General features: G+C 41.2%; 1 protein-coding gene across 1 annotated transcript in view; it reads left to right on the plus strand.

Annotated features, from left to right (window-relative positions):
• LTK (leukocyte receptor tyrosine kinase) overlaps positions 1-14,072 on the plus strand; it is a 94,729-nt gene that overhangs the window by 57,067 nt on the left and 23,590 nt on the right. The window contains exons 7-11 of the mRNA XM_071559450.1: positions 1,644-1,796; positions 2,859-2,959; positions 4,548-4,714; positions 8,710-8,804; positions 13,706-13,807. Coding sequence (XP_071415551.1) covers positions 1,644-1,796; positions 2,859-2,959; positions 4,548-4,714; positions 8,710-8,804; positions 13,706-13,807 — 618 coding nt within the window. The remainder of the gene's footprint in view (positions 1-1,643; positions 1,797-2,858; positions 2,960-4,547; positions 4,715-8,709; positions 8,805-13,705; positions 13,808-14,072) is intronic.

Genomic DNA, 14,072 nt, shown 5'->3' on the forward strand with positions numbered 1-14,072 from the left:
TGTTTTCCCCACAGTCTGGGTGCTATTTTTAATGAGACCCCAGAGGTAACAACCCAAACCAGGACAGGCAGACCAGACTGAATATACATTCACAATGAAATTCATTGCTTCTGATGTTATGACAACATAAACATAGTATATTAATAAAGCAATTTTTATCCTTCTCCCTGGTATTAAAGAGAGCATCAAAACAGGCACATGGTTCCCCATGTGTCGAAATATGAACAGGCCCAGATACACCATCCACATGAATACATCAAGCAACATGGTAGTCAGGGAGTTTCTGTACCCAAATACACAAAATGAAATTGTAGTTCTGACTTCTCTCTCGTGCCCCACGTTGGGCGCCAAAAGATGTGCTGGTTTGAAGGTGAACCAGCAAGGGAAAATGAACTCACCACGAGAGAGATTATAAGTCAGAGCTAAAATTTAATAATAATATTACAATAACAACACTGATACACAAGGGAAATTGCTTTCAACTCACAATACCCCAGCAGTATAACCCAGTGTCCTGGGGCACAAACCCAAGGGGGTTTGTTTGCCCTTCTGCTGAGACCCCTGTGGCTCCCCCAAGTCCAGAGCAAAAGGAAAAGAAAAACCTGTTGGTGCAGGCGAGGGCTGTGGTCTGGGCGAGAGCGGTGATCTCCTGCTGTCGAGGTCCTGCTGCTGCTCTGGAACCGACGAGAAGGTCCTGAGGTCTTCTTACCCACCACTTATGTACCCTCAGGGAGCACTCAGTCCCTCCCCCTGGGCGGGGACTCACACAATGGGTGATTAACTCTGGGAGCCAGGGGTTGTTGAGCTGTTGATGGCCCATTAGCAGCTCCGCCCCCCTCAGGCTGGGTGTGAAGTGATAATGGCTCCCTGGGCAGCTGCTGCTAATGGCCCATTGTCCTTGGGGAATGAATAGAGGGGGTGGAATACACAGGTTTGATCACCACCACACAGGGTTAGCTGGTCCCTCCAGCTGAACTAGGACACATAGTTATTGCTACTTCAGTGAAAGGCAAAACCTTATTTTACATGTCTGCAGCTGGATGAGCATTTCATTCTGGACGCAAGATCTAAACCTTCCCTTCAGTGGAAGGTACTAATTATCTTTCCAGTGTCATTGTCAGTGTCATGGTCACCAACAATGTCATCAGTCTTTCCTTACAAGTTCCCAGTTCAGAGTTCTTCTTGCACATCAGGACAGAGAAATCCCCTGACAATATATGAAGTGCTGAGAGCATTGTTTATCTTTGTTGCAAGTACAGTGGCAGAGATCAAAAATAATCTTTTGATTTGCTTTCTTTTAAGTGGACAGAGAAAACTGTGATGCCTGCAATGCCATATGCAGAAAGGCCTTTACAAACATATGGCAGCAATTTACTACTCTTTAGATTAAGGGAGCTACAGTTTTGCACAGTATCTAGAGAAGAACAGCACAGCAAAATCTCAAATACTTACAGAAGCAAATATTGGCTTTCTGATGGTGACTCTGGAAATAAACCAATGAAACCTATTTTGACATTGAAAAACTCTGTAGCATAGTTTGGGTGGCTTGGACAACCACAATGAATTTTCACTTTTGTTGTTGTTAGTGTACTTCCATAAACAAGTTTCTCTATTTTCCCGCTTTTTTTTATTCTCCATTGTAGACAGTCTCCCAGAGGGCTCACACTGCTCTTTCGAAGAGGGTCTGTGTGGCTGGACACTGAATGAAACTGCAGCATCTCCTTGGTCTATTCAGGTCTTTTCTGAAATGACTCAAGATGACCCATTTGTAGGGTCTACCTTGCAAGCCACTGGTGGTAGGTTCCTCATAGTTCTCTGTCACTCTCTGTGTAAACATGTACACAATAGCCTTGAACTTAAGTTTTTTAAGTTGGCTTAAAAATTTGGGCATCATTGCCAAATGAACTTTAGCATCAGTATTACGTATAACAACTTTAAATATAGCTAAAATTAGCTTTTGAAATTGAGTCAAATCTTATCTCAAACATTTTCTGCAACAAAGTTAACACAAAACTATGAGACACTAGGATTCTCCCTCACCTTCAAAAATCATACAATGAATTTTTTTCTCTCTGTGTATAACTCTTCCCTCTGTCTTATTCTTATGAGCTATGCAATTCCAGTGTGCTTCAGCAGCAATATGATAGCTGCTGCCTCACAAAGCAAAAATTGCCCAACAGAACTAAGCAGCTTGTAAAAGCAAATCTTGCCAGACTTTACCAGTGAAGAGCATCACATGCAAGCATATCCCAAGTGATCACACTCATTCTGGGCCATAAAAAACCACAGTAAATAAAGAGTCAAAACATTCCCAGAACTGCAGAACTGTCAGCTTGGTAAGTAAGAAGGAGAGAGGCCAGACTCTCACAAACTTGTGTTGCAAGTCAGAAGTGCTAGCACACATGAGTCTTGCCTCACAATTCCCTATCAAAATGAACGGAGTGCACAAGCGTGTCCTGTTTGCCTCTTGAGATCTTGTATAAACTGTCCTTGGGAACAAAGACTACAAATAAGCCCTTCTGGACAGGTGTTTTCTCAGTAAGAGTCATGGATGCTAATGGTATGGGAATTAGGGGTTTAGATTGGTATAAGCCCCTGTATGCAAAGATCTTGAATGTACCTGAGGTTTACACACTCGTTCCAGGAATGGGTTGGGCATATTGGCTTTTGTGCTGCTAAAATCTACCAGAGTGCTTATTATAGCCTTGCTCTGGATTTGCTTTTAAGCCATGCTTACACTTACACTTAGGTGTGCCTACTTACTTACATTAGCATTAATGATGTTAAATTATTTCAAGAGATTACACAAAAAAGCAAAAGATCATTTTGTCTTCTCTGATTCACTTTTATGTTCATAGGGCAATTCCTCTACCTGCGAGCAGACAGCACTCAGACAAGTGGTATGGCTAAGGCTTACAGTACCAGCTTGCCCACCAGCATTGCCACTGGAGACTACCAGGTATATCAGTCTGTCTTAACATCTTTGTGGAGTAAGTCATCAGGTTCCAGGCACTGTTTGTACAATTAGCCCATTCTCCTATCCCTCTGCACACTCTGCAAAACACTGGAAAGCAGAAGAGTTAACTATACTGCCTAGCTAGCTACCTGTTGAAAACTGGAAAGGAGATGTGAGGTGCGATCCCATTAAGTGAAAGCAGGACCCCCAAATCAATTATTCATTATGGAAAACTCCCCAGCCTAACTGTACCAACTATTCCTCTGAAAAGTACCCAGTAGCCGAATGGTGTGGGATAGCCCTGGTTTGTAGAAAAGGGAGCTGGCTGACAGGCCTGTTGAGCCATTCAGTGTACCTGCTGCTGAGAGTTCTCTTCATAAACTGTTTGATAGTTTTATAGGAGTTAATGAACTTGACAGTTTCATTGAGAGCAGGTGTGTGAAGTTAGAGGGATTAGATTTTCCAGAAACAGACATAGGTAATAAACTTCTGTTCACATTCTTCAGGAATTTCAAACGGTAAGGGAAACCTGGCCTGGATAAAATCACATGACTTGTCTTAAGCTCAAGTCTCTACAAAAAGATTTAGGCAGCTCTGAGATGCTGAAATTAAAAATATTGAATATTATTATAGTCATAACAGTTAGGAAAATTAAGTTGCAAGTTTGAGCTGAAGTCTAGCCTTGCCAGGGGAAAAAGAGAAAGCTTTGGTGTTGCCTAATTAGAGCTGGGAAAAGAAATACAGTGCAGGTGCCAGAAATGTAGCTTCAGCATTTATATTTATTTGTACATCAAGGTCATGTTTGCTGGGTAATTCCAACAAAATAAAATGTGCTTGGAGACATGTTCACAAAACCAGTAGAGGAAAACAGTGGCTGTTGGTTACTGTGTAGAGGTCACAGGAAATCTGGATCCATTCTCTCCTTCACTGGCAAGGATTTGGACTCGCATTTCAGGAGCAAGGAACTTTCACTGGTTGTTCTTTGCAGCACATGTCTGTGTGTTCCTTTTCTGGATCTCTCTATAATATAAAGAGCAGCTGAGCATTCAAAGCAAAGTAGAAATGGCACTTTGCTCCTCCTCTGCAGCAAACTGGAAGTGGTTGCTCCAAAGAAAGAGAAATGAGTCTTGTTTCAAAATATTCTTTGGCCTGGTGATCAGATTGTTCACCTGTCATATGGCTGCCACTATACAGATGGTGTCTATGAGTTGGGGTAAGTATATGGGTTGAGGTTTCCTGCCTCTAGAGGAAATACCCCTCCTTTCAGGGATATTTGGGGCAGGACAGCTCTCCCCTCAAAGAAGGTGATAACAAGGAAACCAGTGCTCTCACCCAGATGGTGTCTGAGGCTGTGGATATTGTTGTCAGTGACTGAAGAACAGCTGCCCAACAGGAGTGTCAGTAGGGTCTTCCCTGAAAAAATTCTGTGCTAGGAATGCAGCTGAGTCATCCACAATCAGTGAGTGGGGGTTAGTGATCTCTAACAGTTTGACTGAGACTCAGAGATTTGTTGTCTCAAATCCCCAGGAAGGAGAGAAGTGACTTCCTTTCCCTTTTTGTCCCAGGTTACCATTCTTTTCCTCTATTACAGATCCAATTCTCAGTGCATGTTTTTGGCAGCTACAATGGTACAGTCTCCTTCTCTGTCAAGGAAGAGAAAAAGGAAGCTCCAGTCACTTTGTCAATGTGGGAAAGGGCAGGGAGCTGGAGTGACCACTGGTTTCTTGTCACCTTACCAATGCCAATGCTTCAGAATCGGTAAGAGCTCCACCATCAACATCCAGGGCTTTTCCTATAGATTTAGTAAACTGTTACTATCTTTATTGTGATATGTCCCTTCCATTCTTGCCTTCTTTCAGGGCCTTTTCAAGTCATTTCTTCTTCCTTAGGAAGTATTCTGTTGCACATGCAGATCTTTGTGCAAATACACAGCTTAGCTCAACACAAGCCCACACCATGTAACTGCACTTCTGTGCAGTCTCAGACAGTACTTAGGTTTTGGGAATAGGAAGCGACTGCACTAGAAACATTTTACCAGCCTGAGAAAACCAGTGTGCTCCCAATAGTGAGGTGTTCCCAGTAGGTAAGCAGCTTTATCAGCATAGCTGCACTTTGTACTCCCACAGTAAAAAAACAGTCATGTGAGTCAAATGGGTGGTAAACCTACAGTTTAACCAATGCAACTGTCTAGTCTGGGATCTGTATCAGTGCAGCCAAGGCAGCTGGAGATCATTTTTTACCACATCACTGATACATCAATCTCAGGAAAAGACTGTTGCCCAAATCTGCCTTACACTAACGTTTTCACAGTTTTAGATGTGAAAATAGAGTGTGCTGTTGGTTGTCAAATGAAGTCAAATATTGAAGATTCAAAGAATTTCAATGTGGTCTAACTTTTTTCAGATATTTCTTCTCCCTCACCTGTGTCACTTCATCTCAAGCTTTGTAGCTGGTGTTGGCAGCTGGTTATTTTGCATGACAGGAACGTTATTTAAAATTTATTCAATCTGTTCTTTTGCATATTCCTCATGAAAGTCTGTTTCACATGAAACTTAAGACAAAAAAACTCCAGATCTATACATATACTGAATATGGAATACTGAATATGAGGTTCCTTTTGTCATCAAATATTCTTTGCATCTTTGTGTAAAAGGCCTTAAGGGATTTGGGTGTGGAAGTGATGACAATTCAGAGGCCACCAGTAGTAAAACCCAGAGAGAGAAAGAGAGTGATAATGTTGTTCTTTCTAGTTTAATTACATGATTACCTTTGGTCTCACTATTATTTTGTGTTCATTATATGCACCTTTTCCATGAATTATTCATTTAGGGTAGGATTAGTCTGCCTGCTGGCCCTGGTATTTACTATTCTTGGCTGACTTAGTCTAGAGCCCTGGGAATTAGTATCTCTTTAGTAATGCATATGTAAAGTATGACCAGTGAATTTCTCCAGAATAGCTCTTTTCCCAAGGCACTTTCATGTGGACCAATCGCCGCAGAGACCATGGGGTTCTTCAGAGGTATTTATGCTTGTTCCCTGAAGTCTCCAATTTCTGTGTCAGTCCTTAGTTCCAGTACCAGGCATGGAAGTGTCAGGGATTTAATACCTCCAAAGACATTTTCTTAAAATTTTAACAGATTCCCATTCACATGGAAGAAAAGTTCATCTCTGCCATGTGACTCTCTATCTCACAAATTTCACTTCCCACTTCCAATATCTGGTAGCACAGAGTGCTTAAAAAGTTATAAGCACTTTTGAGAAGGTCAGAAATATGAATCCCTGCATTATCTCATCCTCAACACCAGCAAAACCTTTTGACTGCTAGAAAAGTCATACCAAATCACCCAAAATAGAAAAGTTCATCTGAAACTGGTTTAAGGTTAGTAAAGTTGCAAACAATTGTAAACAAATGTGTATAACATTGCTGTATAGTCTTAGTACAGTTTGGTATAAACCATCATGAATGACTTTTCTGCCTACTTATGGGTGCTTTCAGCTTTCTGTGTTAATGCAAATTCCAGCAATGTTGTGCTTATGGAAATTTTTAGGAAAGATTTTGGACTGTCACGTTGTTTTTCTGTATCTCAAATCTTCTGGAGATTCTCTTGCTGTAGGAAAGGGCTATATTTTACTCTGATTTCTTAAAGGGATGATAGCCAGTAGTAGGTAGGAAAGAGACAGATCACACAGAGAGCAGGCATAGACATGAATTGTAGCACAAGTAGTTGCTGTAGGAGGTCCTGAATTTGATGAAGCCAGAAGTAGAGAAGCCTTAACAGAAGGAATGATAAGGCCATGGAGGTGCTAGATAGGTGCTATGTAGCCAGAGCTTCCTCCAGTGAATTAATTTCTTAGGAGAGAAGGAAGACCTGCTGCACAGCTCGCTGGTCAGCCTCCCAGTTGGACATCTATTTAGTTGGAAAACTGCTTCTGGTGATCAGCTGGGAAATTCACTTATTTTGGTTCACACCACACACAGGGAAAAAGACTACTGTCAGAAGAAAATCAAACAGGCAAAAGACCAGACATCAGAGAACTGGAGAATGTAATATACTGGAATCAGCAAAATAAGTTCAATGAGCAGGAACACTGGAACCTCCTCTGGTTAACACAGCACAGAGCCCAAAATACAAATTCCTCCCCTTTTTCTGAAGTTATGAGGAAGACGAGGCATATAGAGGTCAGAGTTTATGAGATATCTGTTCTCATGCACTGGGGGAAGAGGATCATACCCCAAGCTCCCGTTTTTACTCAGCTGAAGCAGAAATCTGTCTTGTAGTGCAATGCCATGGACCCTCTTCTGCTCTGTCTCCATGGACCAGGCACAGCAGATTGATCTCACCAAGGGTATAATGCCATGTGAGTGAGTGCCTTAAATAAGGGGTAAGCTGTTGTGTTGTATCTACATCTGTGGGTTCTAGAAGCCCCCTGGTTTGGGCTCATGGTCCTGTGACTCTCTTCCATCAAATGACTGGGGAAATTACTGTGTTGTGCCAGTGGACTTATGTACAAGGTTTGAAAATATGAAGCTATTGCTAAACCTGATAACGAAGAGGAGTGTTTCTGTAGGAAGGGAATCTAATGACAAATTCCCCACTGATCCCACAGCTCAGAGAATGGTCATCCAAAAGACTATTGATTTACATTCACTGCACCAGCATTTACTCCCAGGGTGCTCAGATCCTCTAAGTGTGGATGCCTTCATTTAAGCAAAAAGGCTCATTCATGGGTTGGAGTAAAAACAGCTTATTCCTAAAGATTTTGGCGTGGTTATGCAACCTTATACTGTCTGTGGATATCAACCAACATTTAGCTGGTGGGTGGAATACACACACTAATTTTATTGCCACTAATCTGGGACAAGTGAGTTCTTAGGCTGAATGATTAATGGGTTAGGCAGGGCAGTGCTCGATCTCTAGTAAATCACCATTGAGACTCCCTAGTGGCAGCAGTAGACATCCTCTCCATGTGCTTTTAATAAGCTATAAATGGACTGGACATCAGACATCTGTTTATTTCTAAAATTTAATGAAAAAAAATTCAGTCCTACTGTTAAAAGGAAATCCATTTCCTTTCTTCCTTGTGAATTCAGAATGTAGCAATGCACATGGGGCATGACAGAGTACCTAGATAAGTAACTAAACACCTTCTCATAGTGGAAAAAGATGAGACAGCTCAGAAAGCTAACATTTCAGGGAGTTATGGCTGAAACTTAACAAGTCTTGACCTTCTGAAATATTCTCGTGTTGCCACCTTGTTGAGTTATACTGTCTGAGGATCAGGCCCAAGACATTTGGATATTCTGTTCAGTTTTTACTCTATCTCTTTAGGGGTGGAAACGAGGATATTTTTTTCCCTTTCCCTTTTACACGTTTAAATCCTTGACTGTTTCTGGTAAATGAACACAGACGGTTGTCTATGTATAAACTATTATCTGGGGGAGAGTAGCTGGTATTGCTATCTGTGTGTACAGACAACAAGGGAAGTGGGGCACTCATTCTTGTTCCCCATGAAATGTGGAGTTACATAAATGTTGGGTGATCCTTACTAGGAGCTGGTATGTATCTCAGATTTACAGCAAACCCTTTTGGCTGCTCAGCAGGAAGTGTCTGGAGGAAACATTGTAAATAGTGATGATCATGTTCCATGATAAAGAAACATTGTAGTTTTAGGGTTTGGTTTGGTTTTTTCTACTTTTGCCTTTTTTTTTTTTTTTTTTTGGTCTTTCCTAAATCTTCTGTCTTATTGCAAAGGTTTCAACTGCAATTCCTGGCAACCTGGGGCTGGAATTCCCAAGCTGACATTGCTATCGACAATATTACATTTGGATTGGACTGCTTCACTAACGGTGAGCCACTAATGTTGCAGGATCTCTTAATGAATTTGGGTAGTGTAATCAGCATCCTGCAGATCCAGGACACACGTTCTGTCCTCCACACAGAGTGCACATGGATCAGTTGTGTTAACTTTTTCAGCACAATGCAATTTCATCTCAGACTTACCGAAGATTGCAAGGCAATTTTATGGTCTGTTGGAGTCTCCTAGCGCTCTTTTTTTGGTCTGACCTGGGTTATCCTGTATCACATAGTTGAGACCTGTCTGTGTGTCTTGGCAAGAAACACTAGACTTATTCCTTTACCCTAAGCGGAAGGATTACATCACACTGTTCTTCCCCAGTCGCTGCTGACCTCTGCACCCTGGCAATTGATAGCTGAAGGGAATTTGTTGAAATCAAGGGGAAAAGTCACCATATTTTAGTAGAGGAAAGGAAGAAAACAAAGGAATAAAGTGACTCTCTGACAATAAAGTTTAGATTGCTGCAACAATTTTGTTTTACACTATGAGGAGGTACATTCACTATCACTGCCAGATATATAACAAGTTTCTTTGCTTCCTTTCTGTGAACATGACTGGCAACTATATATTCCACAGAAGAATGGAGCCATTGTACCATGTTAAACATGTTATCAAGAGTTGAATATTCTTAGCAGACAATGGGAAAGAAGTTAGATACTTGAACCATTTGCCAATACTAGAAATTACCTTCTTTAGGTCCCTGGGGCAAAGACATATGCCCTGTTATAAAGGAACTGGAGGATATGTAGCACTTGAACTGTGACTTCTGTGGCTGACAAAATGTGCATTGGTGGTCCTATGCCATTCTTCATGTGTCACGACATCCAGTATATCAGCATTTAGGGTAATAACCTGTCCCTGCAGTGGCTAGCTGTAGCCTAACATAGTATATGAGAAGGCTTAGGCCAAAACCGACCTGTGTTAAAAGCTCATCAACAAAAGCCCCTTTTTCTTCCCACCCTTTTCTCATTTGGTTCTCCTGTTCTCTGTCCCTTTGTTCTGTGGGCACTGAAACCACCTTTCTATAAAATGCTTAGCATGCATAATTTTGTTTGAAATTAGGAGGAGAAGCTGTTCCTTAATGGCAATGTCATTTGTTCACTCCAACTCCTTAAGAGCCCTGTCTCCCAAACACCTTGGGACCTCCACATTCACATTTTATTTTGAAATATTGAGGAAGCTGAAGGGGGTTATTCCACATGTGCTCATGTCAGCTAATGTGTGCCCAGCTGCTGGAGTTTACTGCCTTCCTGAGAGCAGATACAACTGTCAGTTTACCCACAGACATTTTGTTGGGTCTGGTGTAGATATGTATCCTTTGGCAAATAGGTGGGGTGTAAATGCCCCTGTAGCAATGTTATCAGGGTTTGTCCATTAGACCACCCAAGTTACCGTGTACTTTCAGCTGGTGTAAATCACACTGACGTCAAGGAGCAGTTGGTCTTTACCCCATCTGAAGGCACGACCCAGAGATGTGTGAGTCACGCAAAAGAAAGACATCATGAAGGAAACATGTTTCTCGGAAGCCTTGTCCTTGCCACTGTTCCTTGAATCCTCTTTGCAAATTGACGCTTTCTCGCCTCTGAAAGCAGCTCCTTGTATTTGTCTTCTCATGACTTTAATTCAGTTAGGTTGCAGAGAAGCCCAGCAGCTCTGCTGTGCTTTCAGTAATAAAATTATTTCTCCCTGGCAAGGACAGGTTTCAGATGTCAGAGACAGAGCCAATTAAAATCAAAGCAGTGAATTCTTTTCATGAGAGCAACAGGAAGGATGTATGGCAGGAAGAAAGGATTTGCTACTTGCTAGGATGTAAATATTATTTTCTCCATCTCTTTCAATCTTTAGTCAATTCTCTACAAAACCCAGTGCAGACTGAACACACTGTTTATGTATGCAAGATGGGAAAGAAGGTGAGGTTTTCCATATACCTCAAAATTGAGAGGAAAGTTTCAGTAAGACTTAAAAGGAGAACAAGTGGGTAGTGAGGGCAGTGCAAGAGACATCAATAAGGACAAAAACCAATCAGACCATTCTTTGGACACCAGTTCCTGGGCATTGACAGATGTTTTCACTCTGAGTGAGATGGAACCACCATTTTGTTTATACAATCACCCTGTGTAAGATGGTGTCAAAGACCACATGACGCGTGTCTGTCTGGTTCATTGCAAGAACATTAGATGGACAGGCATAAAGATATTTAATTGCTTTGGTTAACTAGTGCTGTCACAGGAAGAGCTCTGAATTTTTAGTGTCTAAATATGAAAATGTGGACTGGCGCAGCAAAAGCTGTGCTGATGTTTGCCCTCCTCACTGTCTTTGCTATTACTTTTTTGTGCTCTGAACATTATATTGTTCCAATTGTTACCAAATTTTACTGTCCTGGCCTAGTAATTACATTTCATTCTATGCATCATTTCCCAAAGGACTCATTTATAAATGACAAAACTGTCCAAACAGAGCTTTTGTATAGCATATCTATCCTTCTTGACTTTAGAGTCCCCAGCCCAGCGAAGTCTGATACTGTTGATCAGTGAGTCTCTTTGCTTGAATTGAATGGTAGGCAGCGGTTTAAGCCTCCTTCCACTGATGGAAGAAGGTGTTGACTGGAAATGCAATAGATCAGCCAAAGAAATGAGGAAAGAAGAAGCTGGTGCAGCTTCCCATTCTCTGTCCCATTCTAGGACAAGCTGAAGAGTCTTCCAGGAATACTGCAACCTGCTTTAGTAAAGTGGGATCTCTGAGGACACCATTCACATCTTGAGGATACTGTGAGGCATCTTAGATTAATTTCAGCCACCAGACCTCTATTTTCATTAAAGTCCCAGAGACAGAGGAGTAGGAGAGAATTACTTTAGCTCTTTGCCTGCACAAGATGCCTTGTCTTTCTCCTTTAAACTTCTTTCTGCCCCTTTTCAGTGGGGAAATCAACATTTGCTAAAACTCACAGAAAGAAGTTCCATGCTCTTCATATTTTTCTGATATAGGTACACCTTAATACAAATTAAGTCTTGTTCCCTTCCATTCACTTACAGTCAACATGTTGGCTGTTAGAAGAGGAAGTGGAAGCTAAAATAGACTGGAGCACCAGCCCCTGGATCCCAGGACTACACTACGTTTGCAGAAAATGTCACCTTACAAATTCATGTTGGACAGTGCATAAAATATCAGCCTTCTATGAGTTAACAGCTCATGTGGACAGAGCTCTGTTCAGCCAGTCTTGCAGCTTGTCTGCTGCTGAGCACAGAGGAGACAGAAATTTTATTCCAGAAATTGAGGGATTGAGACTGGAGAAGGAGGAAAGACTGTTTGTTTGGAAATGAGTCGGTGCCTTAGGATCCTCAATTGCAATGCTGAAAAAAATACCTGCAGACACACAGATCGACTCTTTATTTTAGAGAGTCATTTACATTCCTTTACTCTGCAAACGTAATCAGACTTCTTGTACATCACTAAGTATCTGAAACTGTTGTGACCCTTGGGATTCATAATTCAGTGCAGGCCTTGGGAGCATCTTTTCTGGTCACGCATTGTATTTTTCATTCTGTTTTCCTTCTTGTATTGGATTAATTTCATTTGGTTTTGGTTAATTCCATTTTTCACTGGCTTGACAATTTCATCTATTGAAGTTCTCTATGTCAGTATGAACAGATTGTGTCAGTACAAAGCTTTCTTTTACTTTCATCCATCAATGTGTTTTCAATCAGACCTGGGGGGAATATTCTCAGGAGTAAGAGCTCAGCAAGGTCTCCATGCTTCAATTAGTTATTTGGCCTTTCTGACACAGCTAACAGGGGTGTTAATTATCGCTATTTAGAGCAGTGGCTTTGTGGCAGAGATAATTGTCCAGCTGGAACTGAGTGAGTCTCTTTTGAACAGAGCATTAAACAGCTGTTAGATTCTCACAACTGGAACAAATTGAAATATTTGCAGTGTTTTTCAACTGATGAAAAATGTTCAGTATTAAATTAACTGAAGGCTCATAAAATGGAAGAAAGCCTGTCATTTTTCTTATAAATATTTTCCAATCAAAAATCTGCATTAAAATGGGTAATTTAACTATCAAAACAGAATGCTTGCAGATTATAAGGCAAGGGTTCAGTTATTACTTTTTCCTGCTGTAAGGCAACATTGGTTGTGTGTTCTCAATGCATTCAGGTGGTTTGGATCAGCAACTGATTTGAAGTCCCTCCTCTCTGAGAAAGGGCTTATTTTTCAAGGCCTATTTCACTGGTCAAAAATGTAGTGTTTTGCTCTGTTGTTTTCAAAAAGGTCCAAACATTTACAGCTTGTGTCAAGGGTAAGCTGCTGTTTCTTAACTGTCTATGTTAGTGAGACTTGTAATATTATTTGGTGTTTTATTCTCCAAGCAAGGTCTCAGGTAGTCAGAGTTGGTTGCTGAGAGGGGAGTGATCTGTTAGGTTTGTTTACTTACCATGACACCACTCAGAAACAAAGATAATGACTTTTGCTCTCACTCTCTTTTACACCTCCACTCATTTGACCGTCCAGAATTGTCACCTGTCTGACCAGCAGAGGATCAATACCTGGTATCTATTCTGTCACATTATTCTTTTCCTTAAGTCTCTTGTAATCACAGCTAGTGCAGTTTTCTGTCCAAGGAGCTTATCCTGCATGAGATAAAATGAAGGGTCTGTGTTCATTTGTGTGAAGACCCACTGACTTCAGCACTGATACAAGTAGCTAACCCTAAGACATGGGCTCAAAAGAGTAATACAAAATTATGATTTTTTAAAACACTTTTTCTACCCCAGGTAATATATACTTAATTTAGCCAAATGCTTGTACTTAATTCATTCATGTAATCTTGAAAATTTCCATCTCTCTTTTCTACCATCCTCCCATATCTCTCTTCTATTCTACAAACTATTACAGAAAGACAAGCAAATCATTTTGGTGGGAAACGCCAGTACCCACGTGAGATTAATATCCTGGATGAGCATCTTCTGAACCCCCTGGAAGAGCCCTCCCTCCCAGGTACATGATTCAGTATTGGAAACCTGTTTCTTGGCTACAAAAAGTGGCTCTATTCCTGTCTCCTGTGTGTGATTTGCCTGCCCCATAGCAATAAGGCAACTACATGTAATCCCTGCCAAAGATCTGGAGATCATGTCAGGTAGTCTGTGTTTGGCTATGGGAAAGCAGTTTGCTGGAGCCCAGTTCACCAGTCCTTAAATAGCAGGTCCTCTTCAAAGAAAAGCAAAATCTCTTTAAGTAAAAGCAGAAGATGTATGACTCAAAT

The sequence above is a fragment of the Pithys albifrons genome, chromosome 6 (assembly GCF_047495875.1).
Source record: "Pithys albifrons albifrons isolate INPA30051 chromosome 6, PitAlb_v1, whole genome shotgun sequence".
Lineage (NCBI taxonomy): Eukaryota > Metazoa > Chordata > Aves > Passeriformes > Thamnophilidae > Pithys > Pithys albifrons.